Source organism: Psittacula echo, assembly GCF_963264785.1.
Source record: "Psittacula echo genome assembly, chromosome: 5".
NCBI lineage: Eukaryota > Metazoa > Chordata > Aves > Psittaciformes > Psittacidae > Psittacula > Psittacula echo.
In genome coordinates, this window is record NC_137739.1 from 17,469,434 (window position 1) to 17,491,726 (window position 22,293).

General features: G+C 56.7%; 4 protein-coding genes across 9 annotated transcripts in view; all 4 read left to right on the forward strand.

Moving 5' to 3' along the window:
• XPO6 (exportin 6) overlaps nucleotides 1-4,247 on the forward strand; it is a 55,197-nt gene extending 50,950 nt beyond the window's left edge. For 4 of the 5 annotated variants that reach the window (XM_080617761.1, XM_080617763.1, XM_080617762.1 and 1 more), the window contains 4 exons: nucleotides 177-338; nucleotides 1,583-1,681; nucleotides 2,637-2,867; nucleotides 3,542-4,247. In XM_080617761.1, coding sequence (XP_080473887.1) covers nucleotides 177-338; nucleotides 1,583-1,681; nucleotides 2,637-2,867; nucleotides 3,542-3,643 — 594 coding nt within the window. In that variant the 3' untranslated portion in view covers nucleotides 3,644-4,247. Of the gene's footprint in view, nucleotides 1-176; nucleotides 339-1,582; nucleotides 1,682-1,792; nucleotides 2,612-2,636; nucleotides 2,868-3,541 lie in introns of those variants that run through there. The other variant, XM_080617765.1, reaches the window with a different exon arrangement.
• A 2,858-nt stretch (nucleotides 4,248-7,105) lies between these two features.
• On the forward strand, nucleotides 7,106-9,135 carry LOC308222053 (nucleoside diphosphate kinase, mitochondrial; the record flags this gene model as incomplete). Its single annotated transcript, XM_080619572.1, has 5 exons — nucleotides 7,106-7,196; nucleotides 8,394-8,524; nucleotides 8,644-8,745; nucleotides 8,817-8,929; nucleotides 9,015-9,135. 5 exons carry the CDS (start codon nucleotides 7,106-7,108, stop codon nucleotides 9,133-9,135), a joined length of 558 nt encoding a protein of 185 aa, XP_080475698.1.
• Nucleotides 9,136-9,784: 649 nt separating this feature from the next.
• On the forward strand, nucleotides 9,785-16,254 carry DECR2 (2,4-dienoyl-CoA reductase 2). 2 transcript variants are annotated; one of them, XM_080617389.1, is made up of 9 exons: nucleotides 9,785-9,927; nucleotides 10,027-10,095; nucleotides 10,410-10,461; nucleotides 12,410-12,545; nucleotides 12,656-12,780; nucleotides 13,288-13,381; nucleotides 13,636-13,740; nucleotides 14,294-14,511; nucleotides 15,259-16,254. In XM_080617389.1, exons 1-8 carry the CDS (start codon nucleotides 9,830-9,832, stop codon nucleotides 14,509-14,511), a joined length of 897 nt encoding a protein of 298 aa, XP_080473515.1. In that variant the 5' UTR covers nucleotides 9,785-9,829; the 3' UTR covers nucleotides 15,259-16,254. The 2 variants fall into 2 exon arrangements, with proteins under 2 accessions (XP_080473515.1, XP_080473514.1); XM_080617388.1 differs by having other exon boundaries at nucleotides 14,294-14,482.
• Nucleotides 16,255-17,786: 1,532 nt separating this feature from the next.
• RAB11FIP3 (RAB11 family interacting protein 3) overlaps nucleotides 17,787-22,293 on the forward strand; it is a gene marked incomplete at both ends in the record, with an annotated part of 76,023 nt that continues 71,516 nt past the window's right edge. Inside the window, one exon of the mRNA XM_080618415.1 lies at nucleotides 17,787-18,107. Coding sequence (XP_080474541.1) covers nucleotides 17,787-18,107 — 321 coding nt within the window. The remainder of the gene's footprint in view (nucleotides 18,108-22,293) is intronic.

The window sequence follows — 22,293 nt, forward strand, 5'->3', positions numbered from 1 at the left end:
TTCCTAACATGATCCAACAACTGCGGAGTTCTGTGCCTGCCTTGGGAGGAAATGCTCTGACGCTCTGGCACCTTGGCTGCAAAGCACTGCCGGGGGTGGCCACCAGGTGTGGGATCCAGGGATGGTGGGATTCCAGCACAGGAGCCTGCTTTGAGCTGTTTGTTCTATTCTCTTAGCGCTCATCTCCTGATGTGAAAGCAGAGTTGTTCGAGCTGCTTTTCCGGGTCCTCCACCATAACTGGCGGTACTTCTTCAAATCTAGTGTGCTGGCTAGTGTCCAAAGAGGAGTAGCAGAAGAGCAGATGGAGAACGAAGCACAGTTCAGTGCCATTATGCAGGTAACAGCTATTCCCGTGTTTGTCCAGAACTCTTTCTGCAGAAGAGTATACACTGCTTGTGGCAGTGCATTAAACATGTGGGTGATGGGGTCTTGAAGTGACGTCTTGCCTTCAGAAACAGGTGGAAATGAAAGCAGTTGCAGAGTGGTCTTGCTGATGTGCTCACAAGGCACAGTGCCTTGCTGCACAGGGAAGCAGGCTCATCCTGCAGTAAAAATAAATTACTAATGCTGACCCATTTACTTTTGTTACTAGTGTATGGTTAGCACTAGGACAAACTTCAGTGCAGGAAAGTTTCCCAACACCAAGATGTCTTTTGGTTTATATGGACTTGTTCTACGCTGTACCATCGGATCTGGTAGAGAAGGGTCAGCGGGCTACTATCCTGTAGGCTTTTGCCTGGGGAATAGAGAAGGCAGAGGGCTGTCCAAGCATCTTGCTTTTACCCATAGCAGTGGAACAATTCCAAACCCACCCAAGTACCTCATTTTGGGAGATACTCACATGGTAATCCCAGTACTAACTTCAGGCTGGTTGAAAATACTGAACTACTTGTTTTACTACTTTGTTCCTGTTGTTTTGATACAGAACTCTTCTTTAATGTTCTGTAAATGCTTTTCATACAACCAGTGGTTTATGTTGGGGATATTAATAGCTTGTGTGCTGCTTTCTACCAGAGATCTGAGTCCAGAACTGGCTCAGTCTTGAAGGGACTTGGCCTGATTTTGTCCATTTAACAAATGGCTGGTGTGGGGACATGAACTTTTACATTCGTCATGCCTTGAAGCAGCATCTTGTAAAATTCTGCTGCCTGTCTCTGTACAGAGCACACTCCATGTGCCTGCATCACCTGTACAGTGTTTCAGAGGTTTTCAGGGTGTTTTATTGCAGAGTCTGTGCAGGCCAACCAGACCAGTTCAGCAGGATCCAGCAAATTTAGCTCCTAGGCTCTTTACTGCTTCTGTAATGCTCAGGTCAGCCTCCCAGCTCCCATCTCTAATGTCTTTCTGATTTAGTGCAGTCACCTTGGTCTTTTGGCATGGATTGAGAGCAAAACCTGTCCATGTGTTCTGTTGGTGTTCATGCTTCCTGCCCTACAACTGCCTGTCATGTTCGTTGGCTGCACTGAGAAGCAGCAGAGGCTCCCAGGGGCTTGCTCTGGTGTCAGGGTGAAAATGATGATGATCTGCTTGGCATGTCTGATACTGTAACATCAAACCCCTTCAATTCTGCTTTGTTTGTAGGCGTTTGGCCAGTCCTTCCTGCAACCTGACATTCACCTGTTCAAGCAGAATCTCTTCTACTTGGAGACGCTGAACACCAAGCAGAAGCTGTATCACAAGGTGGGTCCTGGTTGTCCAGTGTACACTGCGTGCATGGTAATAGGCAGGTGCTGTTCTAAGACTTCTTTTAAAACTACTCAGAAACTGAAGGTCAGGTTTTTTATGTCGCAGCCTTTCTGTGATCCTGATGGATATGGTGCTGATGTCAGTGGCATTGCCACATTGCCACCTCCCTGATAACTGCTGCAGCAAGCACAGGAGGGATCTCAGCTCTGGTCAAAGCAAAGTCTTGATGTGTTCCCTCCTGTGACAGTGAGGGAAAGCAAAGAGCACACACGGTGACACTACAGTTTGAGGAAGCAGGAATTGGGATCATCAGTGGGACTGTGCCCAAGTCACTCCAGCATTCTCACTGTTTCAGCAGCAGCATATCTGATACTTACAGTCAAGTCACTGCCAGGTGGTTGTCTCCATCAGTGTCTTGTATGACCCATCTTCCAGACCCTCTAATTAGACCTCTGAGCTGCATTCACAATGGATTAAAGTTGGAATCCAGGGTCTTGCCCTTCTGGTCAGGCTGTGAAAGCAGAGCTTTCAGATTCATATCTGTGGTCAAGCTGAAGACAGCCTGTCATGTTAACAACTGCCTGCTGCAGGCAGCTCACCACATGCCCTGGCTTTCAGAAGCACGGGGCAGGGCTCAAACTGGCTTGAGTTGGAATGGGGCGTGAAGCTCTTTGCTTAAAACTTGGGTCAGGTGCAAGGGTAGATGTGGCCAAACTCACTGTTAACTTTAAAGCTGATACTAATCCAGCTTCTTGTAGCCACTTGTGATCTTGGCTTGGCTCAGGAAACTATCTCTGTGCTCACGAGATGAAGCAGCCCTGTGCAGCCATGCCTGGTCTGCCCTTGATGAACCTGTATGTTTGGAGCAATGTGCTGGCTGCTGTGGTCCCTCCTGTGGGAGCATTGCTGGTGTGAAGGCTCTTAACTGTGTCCTCCTCTCGCTATGCAGAAGATCTTCCGGACAACCATGCTGTTCCAGTTTGTGAACGTGCTACTTCAGGTGCTTGTCCACAAGTCACATGACCTGTTGCAGGAGGAGATTGGCATTGCCACATACAATATGGCCTCAGTGGACTTTGATGGCTTCTACTCAGCCTTTCTCCCCGAGTTCCTGGCCAGCTGTGATGGCGTGGACTCGAACCAGAAAAATGTGCTAGGAAGGAACTTCAAAATGGACAGGGTAAGACTGGGGGACACTGCAGCAGGGTATCAGTATTCCCAGGGTGCCTGGAACGTGGTGGCAGGAAGCCATGAGCTGCTTGGGATGGTGTTTTGAGGCAATTTTGTTCCAAACGCGTCCATACTTGGCCACCTCTAGCCAAGAGTTCTCACTGTAGGTAGCAGAACTGCCATCTCATCTCTGACTGCTGAATGCTGTGGGAATCAGGGAATGTGCTTCCTGGAGGAAGTCTTCATAGGGGCAGATTAACATTTTCTAGAGTGGGACACCCAAATCCTCACCAAAATCTCACTCCAGCTGCTGGCCAGATGTTTGAAGGTTGCAGTGGAGACATCGGCAGAGTAGCTGCAATGGCCCACACTTCCTTCAACCCACTGTATGGATGCGACACAGATGGGCGATGGTCTATAACCTCCGTGTGGAAGGTTGTGCAGCAGGTTTTGGCTTCCATCTGCTGAAGCTTGCTTCTCTGTTGAGTGCTTCCTCTCCCATGGGAGATGGAGCCGTATCCACTCCCTGTTCATGGGCCGCAGAATATCAGATTTCCTGGGCTCAGGCTCCAGCAGAAGGGGGCTGGGTGTTGGGCCCTCGGTTGCTTTGTGTTTCCCACTGCAAGACAGCGCTTGTAGGTGCTTTCCTGTTTGCGATCCAATGGGTTGTTTGATCTTTTCCAGGATCTGCCATCATTTACCCAGAATGTGCACAGATTGGTGAATGACCTGCGTTACTACAGACTCTGCAATGACAGTTTGCCCCCTGGAACTGTGAAACTATAGTTACTGCACTGGACTCGTATTTTGATCACTGTAGGGAACAGATCCATGTTTCATTTTGCCACCACCTTCTCTCCTCCCTGGTTTTGTCAGTCCTGCAGGACACTGTGTCTTGCACATGGGCACATCTTCTGGGATTCACGCACCACGCTTCCTTTCTTTTTCCTCCTCTCCCAACTGAAAGGGCCCCCAGCTGGAGTCAGCACTGTCTGCAGGATGTGTCTTAACGCCCAACCGCCGGGCACCTCAGCTCGAGGAACGTCCTCACTGGGGTTTGGTTCTACTAACGTAGCACTTTGTTGCGTCCGGAGATTTCTGTGGAGTTGTATTGAGAGATCATGTACGTATCAAACACGAGGCAGAAGCGCCAAAGACTACTTCAGACATTCATACCTTCGTGTCATTCCACCTTCCTGCCCCTGCCCAGCTCTCAGAGGAGAAGTCTCCTGATGTTGGGACTCTTTTGGCACTTCTGTCACTCCTTGGTTTTTAAATTGCCTTGAAAACCTCCCGCTGTTTGGGGGGATTAGAGACTTTTTTTTGGGTTTTTTTAAACGTTTTCTCATCATTCCATTGTGATACTAAAACAACATGCTTAATGGAAATAAAGTGCTTACTTTGTTGTTTTAAAGGACTTGTAACCTGCTTTAGTTTCCTCGTAGGCCTGTCATCGAGCCATTCTACTAGAGGAAAGAGTGTTTTGTACTGCATGACCAGGCAAGAGGGCCAGCATCACCCATTCCATGCCCTGGGTGCAGAAGGCTCCCACGAAGTCCAGCAGCTCCCAGACTGCTGCAGATCAGTGTTGACTTTTCTCTGCTGTCCCCTCACTGTGTTTCATACCTGTATTCCCTGGTGTTTTCTGTTGTGATCTGTTTTTTGCCTCCAGCAGACCATTGTCTGTATTGATCCAAGAGCTGCCTGCTGACAGAAATCGTAACATTCAGGGTGTTGCATCACAGGAGACCTGAGCTGAAGGCCAGCTGCTGGCCAGACTGACCCAAGAGTGGCATTGAACATAAGGTTAAACTCCCAGTCCCCAGTCAGGAACAGAGTTTTTGGGGTTTGTGAATCTCTGACCATGCGGCTTGGAAGGATTTATTTTTCCCCTGGATCCACTAGGCAGGGGGATAGGACAGAGCTTTAAATCAGTCTTAATTCTGTGCAGTTACCAGGGCAGCTGCATGGTTTGGACAGCACCAGTCACTGTGAAGGGAAAAGCCTGGAGGAGGTGTTCAACCATAAACATATGTGGATGTGGGTGAGATGCTGCACATGGACAGCAGGGGGGCGGGTGCATCTGGCTGGAGTGTAGGAGCACTTGCTTCATGGCTCCTTTAGTTCCAGCTTTGTGGAAAACATCCTGCTCTGAGTATGTTTGCTGTTGGAGATGTCTGCTGTTTGGATAACCTGTGTACAGACAGAGCCTCACATCCAGGCTGTCTGAACTGGGACCAGTTTGATATTTGGGTTTCAAACCCTCCAGTGAGCAGCTTGAGTTGGAGTCCAACCCTGCTTCACCAGGTACAGTTCTGGCAACTGCCAGCCACTGTCTGCACAGGTCATCGACCTTTGGAGAGCAGCACGAAGGTGGGTGGATGATGGATGGTCTGCCACTGGGCTGCAGAGCTCTGACCTCCCCCAGGTGAATGACACCAAGCTCCCAGCAGCTGGAACTCTCGGAGAGCTGGGCTTGTTCAGCCTGGAGAAAAGAAAGCTCCAGAGAGACCTCAGAGCAGCTTCTGGTGCCTAAAGGGGCTACAAGAAACCTGGAGAGGGGCTTTGGACAGGGGCCTGTAGGGACAGGCCAAGGGGGAATGGCTTTAACCTGACAGAGGGGAGATTGAGATGAGCTCTTAGGCAGAAGTTCTTCCCTGTGAGGGTGCTGAGGCGCTGGCACAGGTTGCCCAGAGAAGCTGTGGCTGCCCCATCCTTGGCAGTGTTCAAGGCCAGGTTGGATGGGGCTTGGAGCAACCTGGTCTAGTGGAAGGTGTCCCTGCCTGTGGCAGGAGGTTGGAACTGGATGAGCTTTAAGGTTCCTTCAACCCAAACCGTTCCGTGATTTAAGGAGCCTGCACTAGCAGCACATGACTCAAAGCAGCAGTTCTTGGAATAACTCTTGGAATGTCATCATCTGCACCTGAAACCTTGAGTCCTTGTTCTTCCCTGTTGGTCATCAGGTGGATGAAGATGCAGTGCAGGGTCCAAACCTGGCCCTAGTCTCCTCCTGAGCTGTCCCCTGCTCAGTGTCAGCCTCTGCCCCCTCCTGCACCTCCCACCCTGGTCATTGTTTCCTTCAGTGGGAGGCTGTAGGGGTTTCATGTGCTGCTGGCACTGCTGCCCTCCCGCAATGGTGCTGGTGCTTCTTTCTTGCAACACCTGGTTGACAGAGGGTGAAAGTACATGTTTGCCCCTGCATCAAGGGCAGCAGCTGGAAGGTGGCCAAAGCCCCGGCTTCAGCCCCTCTGCGTGCACAGATAAATACTGAAGGGCACCCCAAAGAACCCCCTTCCTCTCTACCCTCACTGCAGGCACTGGAGCAAACCCTTTCCCCACTTATGGGGAAAGGGTTTTTTCACCCACCCTATGGAGTGGGTGTCGCTGTCTATTGCACAAGCTGTTGATCCATTTCTGCTCATTGAGACTCCACATGGGACGTTTTTGGAATGGTGCAGAGCAGGGCCTGGGCCCCCCATGCCACCCCTAGGCTGTTTCTGAGGCGCTGTCCCAGGGTGTGGGGAACACTTCGGGGATGCAGGAAGGAAACAAGAAAGGGGATGGGGAGTAAGGAGTAAAATACACCCTGGAAAGGCTCACCTCTGGCCTTGCTGTGCCCCCCTCCCAACCATTACTTTCACTGTAGGCATTGGGGATGTACCTCAACCATTCGCATTATCACAGGTTAGAAAACAGCTTCAGCCTGACCAGGGTTTTCCATAGACTTGCAGGTATTTGATAGCTCTGTAACGTGTGCTTTCCCAGCGTGGGGCTGGGGCTGACCCCCGAGCACTGAGGCCGCACACCCCTGCCTGCAGGGCACAGCTCGCTTACTGGAGAGCGACTCCGAGATGGGGCGATGCCGGATGAGGAGCACCGCGTTCTCCTGCCCGCAGGCCTGTGCCCATCGCTGCTTCTTCACTCTCTTCTTCCTCCTCCTGCAGAAGCTGGGCGAAGGAAGGTGTCCCTGTCCCTGCTGCCTGCGCAATGTGACGCGAAGCGGGGCTGGGTTGTGGCAGGGTCTGAGCTCCCCCTGCCCCAGGGTCACCCATGCGGTGGGTGCGGGCTCTGCTCTCACTGCGGCAGCGCTTGAGGCGCCCCGTTACTGGGGGCTCCGGGCCGGGGGCTGCCCTGGTCTCGGCGGCTGCTTTAAGGGGAGGGACACAGCAAGCTGCTGACCCGTCCCCGGGCTCGGCCGGGCTCTTAAATCCTGCGCGGGGCGGCCAGGTCTGACCCGCCGGCCCTGCCATGGGCTCCCTGGGGCGCTGCCTGTCCCGGGGCCTGCTGCGGGGGCAGCTTGGCCCGAGCCGCCACCCCGGGCCCCGCTGCTACGGCTCCGGTGAGACACGGCCCCGTCCTGCCCCGGGACCCCGGCCCCGGCCCCTTCCCTCTCCTGCCCCGTCCTCATCCTGGCCTGGGGACCGGTCCCTGTCCCCATCCCCGTGCTGTCCCCAGCCCCTTCCCTCTCCTACCCCGGAGACCTATTCCCCATCCCTGCCCTGCCCCTAGGGGACTCTGTCCCCGTCCTTGTCCTAATCCTCGGGACCAGGTCTCCATCCCCACTCTGTCCTCAGTCTTCTGTCCCTTGGGGCTCCCATCCCCATCCTGCTCCCATGTTGCCCCCTGTGTACCCTGTCCCTCCATCCCAAGGGCAGCCCCAGGCAGGGCGGCCGGCCCACGGGCTCCTCCACTTTGTGGTGTGAGGTGGTCCTGGGGTCTCCTGCCCCAGCCCCGTGTGCCAGCATGGGGCAGAGCTGTGGCTGGTGGCTGCCCCAGCACCACCCTGCAGGTCCCAGGTTTGGTGTCCCCAGGACTGCGGTAGGAGCCTGGTGAAGTTGGTCCGTGTCCAGCAGCACCAGAGCAGCCGGTGGGCTTGTGGGGTTGGTGCCCAGCCCCGCAGTCCAGGACAGGAGCACAAAGCCTGGGCTGGCAGCAGAACACCCCAGCTTGGTGTCCTCTGTCCCTCTCCCTTCCTCTTTTTCCTGTCCCCTCTGCATCTCCAGCGGGTGGGATGCAGTCCCTTGGGGGACTCGTGTCCCCTCCTGCCAGCGTGGCTCCAGTGTGGTGAAGGGGTGATATTGAACCCAGACCCTGCTGTGCCATGGGGTGATGGTGAAGCCAGACCCTGCCATCCCATGGTGCTCTGTCTGGCTCTTCAGCTGAAGAGCTGTGACCTGCTTTGTGCTCAGGCAGAGGGAAGCACCCGAGGCCGGGCAGCAGCAGTGGCACACAGGGTGACACCGGCAGCACCAGCACAAGGACACAGTGTCTCAGAACCAGAGCCAGCCCATCCCATGCTGGATTAAAGGGTGTTTCCTGGCTGTGGTCGTATCCCCAGGTGCCTGTCCAGGCTTTGCAGCACGTTCCTTGGGTCCTTGTGGGGCACTGCTTGTCCAGGGGAACATGGGTTCACCCTGCGGCAGCAGTTGTGGAGCAGCAACCTGTGGTGGCCCGTGGGCAGCTTGGGGTCCTGCTGCCGTGTACCCTGCCCATGCCCCCCATCTGGTGGTGACATTGATCCCTCGGTCCTGTCCAGCCCCCCCGGAGCTGCAGGAGAAGACACTGGTGCTGGTGAAGCCGGATGCGGTGCAGCGGCGGCTGGTGGGGACGGTCATCCAGCGCTTTGAGCGGCGCGGCTTCAAGCTGGTGGCCATGAAGCTGCTCCAGGTACCCACCGAGCTGCCGCTCGTCCCCCTGGGCAGCCTGGCTCAGGGGAGTGCCGAGACAGGGGTGCCAGTGGGGGACACCGGCTCCGTGTCCCCACTGTGTCCCCACGCTGCCGTCAGGCGGACCGGGGTCTCCTGGACAAGCACTACCAGCAGCTGCTGCAGAAGCCCTTCTACCCCGCGCTCCTTGCCTACATGACCTCGGGGCCGCTGGTAGCCATGGTGAGGGCTGCGATGTGGGGCTCGGGGGGCCTGGTGGAGTCTGGGGGGCTCAGGTGTCCCCTGTCCCATAGGTGTGGGAGGGCTACAACGTGGTCAGGTCCACGCGGGCCATGGTGGGGGACACGGACTCGGCAACGGCGGCAGCAGGGACCATCCGGGGGGACCTCAGCATGCACGTCAGCAGGTAGTGACACCATGGCCCACGCGGGGCAGGTAGCGAGGCAGGACACGGCATCCCCTGCTCACGGCTCTGGCTTCATTCCATATAGGAACGTTGTCCATGCCAGTGACTCGGTGGAGACGGCCCAGCGGGAGATCAGCTTCTGGTTCCAGAGGGATGAGCTGGTGGCCTGGGAGAGCGGAGACCGGGACTACACCTATGGGCCATAGGGCAGCCCTTCAATAAACACCAGTGCCTCCAGCCTGGGCTCTGGTCTCCTCCCTTGGGTGCCACCAGCAAGCGCTGGGGGCCACAGAGGAAAGCTCTGGGGGCACTGGGATGTCACTGGGGTGATACTGGGAAATTCTGGGATGCACAGAGGTATCCCCAAGGGACACTGGAGTAGCATGGGAAAGGTCGGGGAGGCACTGCGGTGTCCATGGAGGGCATTGAGGCGATTCTGGGAAGCTCTGGGAGGCACTGGCATGTCCATGCCTGACACTGGGTTGACTCTGGGAAGTTATGGGGTGCACTTGACTTTCCCGGGGGACATTGTGAAGCTCTCGGGGGCACTGGGCTGTCCTGGGTGATACCGGGATGCACCGAGCGGTTCTGTGCATGAATTGAGGTATCCCCGGAGGGCACTGGGAAGCACCGGGATGCGCTGGGCTGTCGCTGGGGGGCACTGGGATGCAATGGGATGCCCAGGGCCCTGTGCGGGCACACGGGGGCGCTGCGGGACCCAGCTCCGGCCCCGCGCTGTTGCCGGGCAACGCCTGACGACGCCTGCGCACGCGGAGTGTGAAGTGTGCCCCGGCGAAGACTACATCTCCCAGCAGGCTGTGCGGCTCCGTCCCGCCGTGCGTCGCCGCAGCGGGTCAGAGTCCGGGTCCGAGTCCCGGTGCTGGCGGGTGATCGCGCACCATGGCGGAGGCCGCAGCGGGCTCCCGTCCGCCGTCGGACGTGGACAGCGATGAGTGCCTCCGCGAGTACGGCCACCTCTTCAGTCCCGACATCCTGGCGTGAGTGCCGGGCTCTGCGGGCGCCGGGGGAAGGGCTGCGGCCGGCGCGCCGCTCGGGGCTACCTCGGCTCGGCTCTGACTGTCCCTTCGTTCCCGCAGGGGTCAGGTCGCGTTCATCACTGGCGGCGGGTCTGGCATTGGCTTCCGCATCGCAGAGATCTTCATGAGGTGCGGCGTGACCGGGGAGGGCTCCCGGGCCTCCCTTGCCCTGAGGCGGTGGGGCTGAGGCGGGAGGGGTGTGCCGCTGGCTCTGGGGGCTGCGGGGCCCCGGTTCCCGCTCTGGTGCGCTGGGAGTCCCGCGGGGCACTGTGAAGCGGGGACCGGCGGGTCCCGGTCCTCGAGTGCCGCAGGCTCGGAGGAGCAGCGGTTCCTCCAGGGCCTCATGACACCGCTCACCGGCCGAGCCCCTGGTAACCCCCGGCCGGCAGTCAAGGTGGCTTAGCAGCCAGCGCTGCGAGGTCCTCACCCGCCCTTCTTCGCAGGCACGGCTGCCGGACTGTCATTGCAAGCCGGAACCTGCAGCGGGTGGTGGAGGTGAGTCTGGGACGTACAGTGGAAGGGAGAGCTGGGAATGCCTTGGGTAAGGCAACAGAAGAAATGGCTTATGGCACGGTCCCACCGGTGTATGCAAGTCCAGAGGAGGCCACAGAGATGCTGCGAGGGCTGGAGCAGCTCTGATCTGGAGCCAGGCTGAGAGAGCTGGGCTTGTTCATCCTGGAGAAGAGAAGGCTCCTTAAGGGGAGACCTTAGAGCAGCTCCAGTGCCTAAAGGGGCTACAAGAAACCTGGAGAGGGGCTTTGGACAAGGGCCCGTAGGGACAGGACAAGGGGGAATGGCTTTAACCTGAGAGAGGGGAGATTGAGATGAGATCTTAGGCAGAAGTTCTGCCCTGTGAGGGTGCTGAGGCACTGGCACAGGTTGCCCAGAGAAGCTGTGGCTGCCCCATCCCTGGCAGTGTTCAAGGCCAGGTTGGACGGGGCTTGGAGCAACCTGGTCTAGTGGAAGGTGTCCCTGCCCTTGGCAGGGGGTTGGAGCTGGATGAGCTTTAAGGTTCTTTCTCACCCAGACCAGTCTGGGATTCTGTGATGTCCTGGCTCTAAGTGCCTCAGTAACAGCAGTGATGGGAGGTGAGCGCAGGTTTAGGGGAGGTTGCAACCACCACATCTTGCAGTAGAGCTCAGTTAATTGTGGAACTTGGTACCTTCCCCCGCCAGCTTTAGGGGTGTCTCTTCTAGATACCACGTTGCCTTTCTGTTGATGGGACAGAGAAAAGCAAACTGTGAGGAAGGTTTGTCGGCAGGGGAGTGGCAGGGCCCAAGGTCAAACTTGAATCTCAGCTCTGAGTAGGAGAAGACGCCCATGCCAAGGGATCTGTGTGTTGAGATGGGTACGCTGAGCCCCAGGATCTCAGCTCTCTTGCGTTTGGGGGTGAAGATGCAGGTCTGGAACACACTGACTGGAGAAGCTGAATTCAACTATCCCTGCTTGGGGCAGCTGAGCAGAGCAAACACCCTCCCGGTGTGCCTGGCCCCAGCTGGAGTCTGGCTGGTCACAGTTTCTGCTCCTCACCATGGCTTGTGCTGTGGTCTCAAACTGAAAGCAGCCTGACACGAGAGAGCTTTGTGGTTGCATGTGTGGACTTCACTGCAATATAACAAAGATCAAACCCAGCGCTCCAGGGTGAGCTGGCATGACCCAGCTGCCTCCCAGACATGGCTTCCTGTCATTCCATATTCCCTCACGCTCATGCTCAAGAAAACAAGCTGCAAAGCTCAGCAGCTTTCTAGTCCTCAGGGGCTGGAGTTTTCGGACTACACAGGGGCTGCTCGCCCAGGCTCTTGGCATACATCTGGGTTGATTAGTGCTCAAAGCTTCCCACAGAAGGGCCTGACAAGCCCAAGCAGGAACACAGAGCGTCACTGGGTGTAGTGTGGGGTTACTGTTGAGTTCAGGGTCCCCTGTGCTGAATTAGCTGGGGGGAGACATGTTCTTAATGAGCACCTTGGGGTGGTTTGTGGCAGAGGCTGAGCTGCGGAGCTGGCCTGAGCTGCCTCTGTGGCAGACACTCTGGTAACTGCTGCTCTGCCCTTTTGCCTACCGACATATTTTGAATGTAAAGGCTACTTATGTGTGGCTCATGCCTTGTTGGGGTCCAACCATTGTACCTGCCTTGCAGAGATGTTGCTCGGGGTGTGCTGTGTCCATGCAGGGTCATGGAGGTATTTAGGCTTAGTGAGTTGTGGCCCGGGGTCAGCCCGGTGTTTGTTTGGGAGGAGCTGTAGGAGCTTCCTCAGCTACCTCAGGGCTTTAGCTGCAGGGTGCTGCTATGCTGGAGCTGTGTTTGGGCAGCTCTGTTCCCTGCCCGCAGTGTTTGCTGTGTGCTGACTGCGATGTGGCTCCTGCCTCACTTCTTGCTCTGGGACTAACCCCTGCTGAAGAAGAGAGTCCCAGAAAGGATCTCAAGTCTCTTCCTGTTTTGCAGGCCTCCAAAAAGCTGGTGGCAGCCACAGGCCAGCAGTGCCTGCCTCTGTCCGTTGATGTCAGGCAGCCCCAAACCATCGCGGCAGCAGTGGATGAGGCACTGAGAGAGTTCAAGCGGATTGACATCCTTGTCAATGGTGAGCTGCTGCAGTGGCCAGGGGGAGATTTGGTACAGGCTCCCTGCCAGGAAGGGCATTTCCTGCTCCTGGAGCTGGTCCTGACTGTGTCCTTGCTGCTTGTTCTTCAGGTGCTGCAGGAAACTTCCTGTGCCCAGCCAGCGCCCTGTCCTTCAATGCCTTCAAGACAGTGATAGATATCGACACCATTGGCACCTTCAACACCTCCAAAGTCCTCTTTGAGAAGTATTTCCACGTAAGTGGAACCAGAGCCAGAGGACTCAGTAGAGGGGCTCCTGTAGGCAGGGGGTTAATGTCAAACAAACCACGCTTTGCTCCTGAGAAATTGAGGGAAGTGTGGAGGGCAAAAGGGAGCACAGCATCCAGGTACCCAGGGCTGTGCTGCTGCCACCCACCTTGCTCAGCTCCAGTCTGTTCCCTCACAGGGACTGGAAATCCTGCTTGTCCCTACCCCTGGAGCTTTAACTGTTGTGGCACCTTCCCATGCTTAGCCACATGCTGGGGAAGAAGCTGTGATCTGCTGCTTCTCTTCCAGCTCCTCTGCTTTCCCTTGGCCTTTGCTTATCCCCTGCATCTGCCCCCTCTCTGGAGGGTCCCCACTGGGTGCCCCAGGGCAGTGCTGCCCAGTGATGCCTCAGCAGTGTAGAGCTGGCAGTGCCAGCCCAGCTCTTGTCCCACTGCTCTTACATGAGAGCACTTGTGCAGCTCCCAGCCTAACACTGCATCTCCTTTCCTTCCTCAGGACCATGGTGGAGTCATTGTCAACATCACGGCAACACTGAGCTACCGAGGGCAGGCCCTGCAGGTGCATGCTGGTACTGCTAAGGCTGCCATAGGTATCTAAACACTCCTTGCTAGAGCTCTGAGCTGTGTGGGGCCAGTTCTTCCCAAATATTGGGGTGGGAAGACATCCTTGGGAGAGGTGAATATGAATTGGTGTGGCTACTACATGCCTGATTTTGGGATGAGGCTCTTCTCTCCCCCAGGGCTCTTCTGGGTCCCTTTGCTCTTGGCCAGTCTTCTGTGTCCTCCAAAAGTTACTGGAATGGCTCTGCTCTCCTTTCTCAATCCTGTTGTGATCCCTTCCCAGATGCCATGACCCGTCACCTTGCTGTGGAGTGGGGACCCAACAACATCCGAGTGAACAGCCTGGCACCGGGCCCCATTACCGGCACTGAGGGCTACCGGCGGCTGGGTAAGGGCAGCCTGAGGCTCCTGTCTCTGTCTTGGTGGTGGCTTCCTGGCATCTGCTTGGGAGGGGACTGAGGGACCACCAGTGCTGTGCAGCTCATGGGGCTGTTGCTGCTGAGCACGGCTGCCCCCTGCCTGCACTGGTGTGTCTCTTATGGAGGGAAGTCTCCTCCTCCCCATGTCCTCGGTGCTTCGCAGAGCACTGATTTTAGTCTGTCAAGCGTCAGCTTTTTGAGCTTTGATGACATGATGTAACATGCTCAGCCCAGCCAGCTGCCCTGCCTGATGGTTGCAGTCTATCAGTGGAGTGCTGGTTCAGCCCTGGAGGCTGGGAAGGCTCTTCAAGGTCTTGTCTTGAGCTCACTGTGCAGTACAAATCCTACTGCTGGGTTTGAGCTCCCCTCGTTTAACCCTCTCCTCAGGCCTTTGGCCCTGGGCTGTGCCAGGATCTCACCAGGTTCCCTGGGCTCTCGGCAAGCCCCATGCAGTGTTTGGCAGCAGTGGTGGTGGGCTGGTGGGCCTGTGATCGAGGCTGACTTCTCTTCTGCTGCTCCTAGGTGGGAAGTTTGCTGAGGAAGCAAGCCAGTTCGACATGATACCCCTGCGGCGTGCAGGGAACAAGACAGAGATCGCCCACAGCACGCTGTACCTGGCGAGCCCCCTCTCCTCCTATGTGACAGGCACCACCCTGGTCGTGGACGGTGGGAGCTGGCTGACTTCTGCCAACAGCTTCCCTGCCTTGCTGGGTATTGCTTCATCCTCTGCTAAACTCTAGGTGATGTGCATTTCCCCCTCCATGGGACTAGAGCAGGGCCTCTGTCACAAACCCTGTTGCCCCACGGTACTGGGGGTACAACTGCTCTTGCAGTGGGTATGGTGTTACCTTCTGCAGGTGTCCTGGTTGTCCTGCACCAGCACCAGGCTCTGCCCCTCCTGAGGCACATACTGTGTTGGGGAAGAGGCAGGTTCTGGGTGTTGGGGTCTGTGGGTGAGGGCAGCCAGCCCAGCTCTCAGTTTGGCAGTGCTTGTTCTCAAACCTTCCTCTGCCTTTGGGATGAAGGAACAGGGTCACACCCCGTGGTGTGGTCAGAGCAGGCACAGAGCAAATAGAGAACATCTCTGCATCCTCATGCATCCACATCCCCTGCATCCTAGGGATGAGGTGGGAAGGGCAGGAGACCTGGCTGGGCTTTTCCTCTGAGCCTGCAGTTGACATGGTACCCCTTGTTCTGCTGGAGGATGCTTGTCTGGACACTGCTGTGTGTCCCCTGAAGTGATAGGATGCCCCTTTTCTGTGTCCCACCAGCAGGATTGGGCACAGAGTCCTGACAGCCTCTGCCTCCCTTTTCCTTCCTTCCTTGCATGAGTTACTGCAGCATATGTTGTGCATTACTGCCTGTGTCTGCAAAGGTGGGAAGGGAGCTGGTGCTTCCTGGGAGAGGGGTCTCCTTCCTTCCGTTCTCTGCAGGGTGCTGCCCCACGAGCAGGGCAGGACTGTACCCTCCTCCGTCCTGTCTTGCAGATTTCTGGGCTGCAGGAGCAAAGAAAAATCACTGACGGACAGCCTGAGACTGACCGATGGACAGGAACAGGACCGAACGCTGCTGCGCTGGGACACCTCGGGAGGCTGGTTCCCCAGTGGAGCTGATGGCTGGTGGGGGGTGATGCTGCTGATCCTGCATCAGCTGGGAGGATGGAGCCCCAGCGGTGCTGTGGGGATCAAGCCCACCCTTCACCCCACCGTTCTGTGCCATTACTTCCCTCTGTGCTGATGTGACTGAGGGTGCGGGGACAGCACGGTTTGTGCTCTGAGTTGTTCTCCTGACCTTTCCCAAGTCCCAGGCAGTGCCACCTATGGATTATCCATCCTCTTCCTCTTCTGTCCTCCATCTCAGCCTGAGAGCTGCCCAGGACCCCCAGCAGCAGCTTCTTTTTGGGATTGGGGTTCAGTTCAGCTTTGGGGCCAGCTCAGCATGGCAGGAGGAGCTGGTGGCTCTGGGAGGGGAAACAAGGGCCAGGCTGGCCCCTGGCAGCGGGAGTCTGGGATGGGGCAGTGGTCCCCAGAGGCTGCCATGGATGATGGATGCAGGAGCAGAGGTGGTGTGAGGTCACATCCCACTGGAGCTGGCTCTAGCTGCTGTGGGTCACAGCAGTGTACCTCTTGGGAGCCTGAGGTCTCCAGTTGTCTGTCTGGCACCCATCTGTCTGTCACACCAGTGTCAGGCTGTCTCCTTCCTCCACAGGGATGCTATAGCTGAGGGTCAATGAAGGGCTAGATGAAATCCTCTCCTTCCCTAGCAGGGTGCTGAGCTACCAAGCAGCTGGAGCTCAGCCTGTGTCTGGTGCCAGCACCTGAGGGGACACACGCTGCTGTGTGCAGCGGACTCCTGCTGCTGACAGCAGTTTTTAAGCTTATCCTGAATTCCATGAAGCTTTTCCTACTTGATTGCATTTCCTACTTCATTGTAGACTCGCCAGGTTTTGCTCCTTCCTCCAGGCCATGAATAAAGAATTTCCACCCTGAGCTGTGACTCCTCTCATGAGTTTGGCTGTGCCAGGGGATGATCCTGAAGGTTTGGCTGCTGGAAGCTTGGGAATACTTGCGCTGCTTGTCTTGTGAGGCAGCAGCATCAGGAGCTTTAGGAGGTTTTGGTCAGAGCATTGCTGTGTTAGCTCGCTGCTGCATGAGCAAAGCCTGCACGTGTGCCCTGCCACGCTGGCTGATCCTGCTGCTCCAGACTGGGCCCTAAGGGAGGGTGGAAAACTGTTGCTCCTGCCAGCAGAGCCTTGTGTGGTCCCAGTGCTCCAGGCCAGAGGTGCTGAGAGGACTCTCTGGGATACCTGCTGACCCTGTCAGAGGGGATAGGGATGTGATGCTTGGAACTGGGGCCCTTTGCCTGGGTGTCTTCTGGGGTTTGCCTCCAGCCACAATATCCCTCTTCCCAGGTATCAGGATGAGTATTTTCTACCAGAGAAGGTATGGGTTTGATGTTTGTTGGTGCCTGCTGCAGTCTTCTGCTCTCATCTCCGTATCCCTTGTTCCAGGAGGGTCCCTGTATGGAACCGTGCCTTGTTTAACCACACACAAGCGAGGTGGGGACTGTCCCTGCGTGTAGGGGAAGCTGTGGTCCCTCGGAGAGGCCTTGGCTTTAGCCACACCCTGGCAGCCCCTCAGTGTGTGGGGCACATGGAGACACATCCCAAGCACCGGGGGCAGGATCAGGCTGAGGTGGAAGGAGAGCTGCCCGTGCTGGGTGGTGCAGAACTGCCGCTAACGGGCTGGGAACGCCAGCAGCCGTGAGATAAAACCGGGGGGCTTGGGCCATCAGCGGCACCCGGGGGGGGACAGGGGCTGCCAGACCCCGGGGCGGGTCTCAAGGGGGGGCTGGGGGGGCCGGTGTCCCCCGGTATACGGTTACCCCCCCCCCGAGGGGTGCGCAGGCCCCGGTGGCCATCCCCGCCAGTGCCTCGCGCCCCTCGGAGGTGGGCGGGGGTGGGAACAGGCAGCACGTGCAAACGCCCCGCGCGCGCCGGAGCGGGGGAAGGGGTGTGGCCTCCGCGCGGCCTCGCTCTGACGTCAGGGCGTGTGGGCGGGACCTCGGCACAGGCAGGCGGGTGACGTCACCGTCAACTGCCCGCCGCTGCGGCGGCGGTGCTGGGTCGGATCTGGGGGTTCACTGCGGGCTGCCATAGAGCGGCGGGCGGGGGGGGGGGGGGTTGTTTCTCGGCGCTGCCGCCTCCTCACCGGACCGCGGGGAGTAATCGCGTTCCCAGGCTCTCGGGGCGCCCCTCCCGCCGGGCGGAGCGGGGCTGTCCCTGGTGGCGGCGGGGTGGAGCGGGGTTGTCCCCGGTGGCGGTGCTGCGGGTGGGACCGGCGCTGCCTCGCACAAAGCCTTGCGCCCGGGAGCGGGTGGAGCCACCAGCATCACCGCCCCGTTACCGGCAGCGCCGCGCCGGGCGGCCACAATGTGAGCGGGTGATGGCCGCGGGGCATGGCCGCCGGGCAGCGGCGGGGCGGGCGGCGGCGGGCGCTGAGCGCCGCCGGTGAAAATGGAGCCGCATCCGCCGGCGGCCGTGCCCGAGTCCCCGCTACCCCGGGGGCCGTGGCGGGACGGGCCGAGCCCGGAGCCGGAGCTGGAGCTAGAGCTAGAACCGGAGCCGGGCCTCTGGGCACCTGAGGCCGCCGAGCCCGTCCTGGGGCCGCCGCCGTGGTCCCCACCGGAGCTGGGGGGCTGCCCCAACGAGCCCCCGGCCCGGCCCGAGGAGGAGCCGCGCCTCCGCCCCGTCTTCGACGCCCTGGACAGCGATGGCGACGGCTTCGTGCGAGTGGAGGAGTTCGTCCAATTCGCCACGGCCTACGGTGCCGAGCAGGTGAGGCCGCGGCACCGGGGCACCGGCCCGGGCCCGCCCCGGCGCGGGCAAGACCGCCTCCCGCACCTGTCCACCCGGGGACCGGGTGCTGCGCCTCCGGTTGGTGTAACCCGGCGGAGCCTCCCTGGGGCCGGCGGTAGTCCCGTGTGTGCCCGAGGGGCAGCTCGTGTCCACGTCGAGCCTCGGGAGAGCGGGTCATGAGGGAGGGCAGTGTTCGTGTCCCGTTGAAGGGCATGTGCGGGCATCAAGGGGTGCGGGAGACACGGAGGGAGCTGAGCAGAACCGATTTTCCAGGTCCCAATCCGCTTGGAGCAGCATCCCAGCGGTGCCGCTGTGCGCCCGCATCCCCTCTCTTTGTTCTCCATCAGTACTACATTGAGGTGTGAGCAGCTCCAGCGTCTGAGGGACCAGCAGCTGCATCCCGGGATCTTGGGATTGGCTCCTTCCCCGCGGCGTGGCCTTGCTGTCCCCACACTGGGTGTGCGGTACCTTGCTTATCCTGGGTCTGTGTTTTTTTCCCTTCCTTTCTGCTGCTTTTGGTCGCAGTGAGCTTGTGTTTCCTTGCACCGGATCAGATGTGATGTAATTTGAAGCTGCCTGGCATGACCCAAAATGGAGCGAGCTCCAGCAGCATACCAGGGAATGGGAATGGATTTGTGCACGGTTTGTTGGCCTGTGCTGACGTTGCTACAAGAAAAAATGTTTATTCTTTTAATGCGTGCAGGTATTGGGAAGTTCCTGTGTGCTCACCCGGGAGATCTTCCTTAATTCTCCAGCTGAGGCTGCTGGGCACATATTAAAGTGGCATGACAAAGCAAATCATTCTGTGTGAAGGAGGGTTTTGGTGGAGGAAGGGCTTTTCGTCTCTGTCCTCATGGTAAAAACGCTTCTTAAAGATTAAACAGAGGCATTTCTTGTAGAAAATAGCTCTATAAAGTGCAGATGTGTAACTTCTTTGCCAGATTCCTGCTGTGGTAAGGGGCACTGTGGAACGCTTACCGCCTCCCTACGTGGTTAACCAGGTAGCGTTATGGCACCGGGGAGTGTTACAAGATCATTTCAGCAACGTGCTGCTGCATCTGCTGGGTGGGAGAACCTTTATTCAGTGTAAAGCCTCTGACTTGCATCTTCCTGCTGCGATCCAGGCGCTCTCTGCATCCCCCCCTTGCTCTTGCTGGCAGAGAAAGCAGTAGGTTGTGTCACTCCATGGGTGCTCACGGACCCTGGGCATGATGGCCATGGCTTTGGGGCATGGTGGGAGCTGGCCAGGGGGCTCTTTGCCTCAGTGCGCCTCTCCGTTGGTGTGGAGAAGCCCAAGTGCATGGGAAGCAGGATGTCCAGGGAGGGTTTGTGTTACTAAAAGCTGTCTGTTCGCATGGACCCCACTTAGTGGTGGCTGTCTGTAGGCTCCTCGCCTTGGCTGTCCCTCTGAAGTGGCTTGTTCCTTCCCAGTGAGCTCAGCTACCAGCAATGCTGTCCCTGCTGAAGTACTTTATGCTTTTTAGACACATTTATCTCCAGCAAGAGGCTTTTATAACTAACTCCCAGCACGTAGAACAACCGTGTCTCTGTACAGCAAGTGCTGAGCACCCTGGTGAGGGTGATGTGGCAGCAGCTGAGCCAACAGGTAACAGGCAGCTTAGGGAGTGCAGCCAGGTTCCTTATGCATAGCCTGTCAATGGAGAAGAAGTAATATTTGGGCTTCCTCTGCATGCAAGAGGAGTTATTAGGAGCCTGCAGCTTAGATAAGCAAGAGGGCACACTGAGTGTGAGGGAGGAGGGGTTGGTGATGGACTCCGTGAGCTCCCAGCAGACATGCAGAGTAATGAAGGGGGGGTGTTCTGGGGATGTTTCTTGACCTGTTTTGTGTTAAGCAGATGTAACTTGGGCCAAAAAGAGGTCTTTTGGAAAATGGAAACCCAGCTGGGGTGAAAGTTAAGGGATAGGAGCGTCACTGGGTCAGTGAAATGATGTTGCGGCAACTAAAAGGAATCTTCAGGGTGCAGTCAAAGGTTTTAGTACATCTGGAACTGGGAGGCTTGAAAAAGAGGTTCCTGGGTTGGATGGCTCAAGGAGGTATTGGGTAGCAGTTGGCTGGGAGTTGTTAATGAGGAGCAAATTCCAGTCCTCTTACTATCAAGAGGAGATACCTGCCTCCTTCCCTCCTGCCTCCTTCCTCACTGTTTCTGGGTGTGTGCATGGGAGGTACACACGGGGTGATGGTGGGGCAGACGGCTATGGTTAAGCAGAGCAAGTCCTCAGCTGATTCATCTGAGGGTTCCAAGAGGGCTGGAGGGCTGAGGAAGGCTCGTGTGCGTGTGTAACCACATGTACCAGGAGCTGGAGGGCAGCAAGTGTTGTCTTAGCGTTCAGTAAAACACCAGTGACGTTTATGGGCTACTGAGCTCAGCGCTGTCAGATTACTTGGCTGAAACAATTATTTGCTAAATGTCAAAGGAAAGAGACCAGCTGGCGTTTATTCCCTAAAAATGACAGGACTGTGAATCCCTTAGGATGGGGTTTTTTTCTTTGCATGATGATAGTCATGGGTAGAGCAACAGGGGGGGTTTGATTTGGATTTTGGGTTGGTTTTTTTTTTCATTTAAGTAGCTTGAGTTGTTGAAAGACTGCCTTAAGGCGTTTCATGGCTGCGGTATGTATCGGTGGTGCAGTGCTGATATGGCTAGATGAGATCGAGGCATGGAAATCTAAAGATGGTTTGTTCTTCTCTGAAGTGATAAAAGTTGATAGGGATTGGGGCTGTCCATGGTAAAAGGTGCATGGGAAGGATGATGCCAAGGCCCCAGCAGTGGGGTGACACCCCTAAATAGGGGTGGGCTTGAGCAAGGACGATACAGGTGTGTGGAGGTCCTCCAGCACTCTGTAATGGAGGTGTTTGGCAGACACTGACCATTGTGCTGCTTGGAAAGCTTGCTAGGACTTGTTGTACGCTCCATGGACTTGTAAACAAGATGTGGGATAGAAAAGCCTTGAAGCCAACTTTACTTTGGATGCAGAACCTCTGAACCACTCACAAATAGCATGTGAGGCAGCTCCTAATGGTGGTGTATTGTCATAGAATCACTGAATCCCAGACTGGTGTGGATTGGAAGGGACCTTAAAGCTCATCCAGTTTCAAGCCCCTGCCACGGGCGAGGAACGTTCCACTAGACCAGGTTGCTCCAAGCCCCATCCACCCGGCCTGGGATGGGGCATTTTTGCTGTCTCCTTTCCTTCCTCTTTATCGCCACACTTCAGCAGGGAAGGGATGCTCCCTTGGAGCTCTGTGCGTGCTGCAGCAGCGAAGGGGATCCCTCTGGCTGGTACCAAAGCCTGCAGGAAGGTTGGTTAGGCAGGGAGCTGAGAACCAGAGGCACACTTAACATAACTTTCATGTCACCTCGTAAAGCAAGGAGGGTCGTGTCTTGCAGTTCTGTGGGTTATACAGAATGTAAGGCTGTTGTGCAATGATTTTAAAACAGCAATTAGATGATTTGTCTTGCCTGTTGTACGGTTGCACTGTGTCTGTCCCGCTGGTGACAGAGGCAGAGCCTTTTCTCACAGGATTGTTGCTCTAGAAATGCAGGGTTGGGGCAGAGGAGCATCAGGTGTTTGTAAGGCATGAGCAGAGGCTACGCTGCTGGCATCTCGGGGTTTCCCTCCCTGGTTTTGTTCTTCTTTAGCTCTAGAAGACCGTTGGGGTGGAAGAGCCTCTTGCACCACTTGATCTTGCTGCTCCACTAAGTAGAAGTCCCAGAGTTTGTGTAACCTATTTTCAAGCACTCCGAGCTCTACAGCATATCTGTGCTCTCACAGAGATCTTCAGCCTTATTTTTTCTCTTGATGAGCAGCTCAAGCTTCATTTCAATGCAAGTTGTTTTGCTTGCTTGAAACATTTACATCCTTTCAGTATCTGTCCTTGACTACAAGCCTTCATTTCCGTATTCAGCTTTAACTTCTCCTTGCTTGGCAGTTTATGCAGCTTTTGATCAGATTTGTTGTGCTTTTCCTCCTACCACCTTTTCAGCTTCTTGTAGTGAGTGAGTGCCCAGCCTGAGCTGGGTGCTGCAGAAGAGCTCACATTTTGGGGGTAGCAGGTATTGCTCCAGACAGCACCTCCAAAGAGTCCTGGGGTTTAGTTTTAGTTGAACTTGATGATCTTAAAGGTCTTCTTCAACCTAATGGG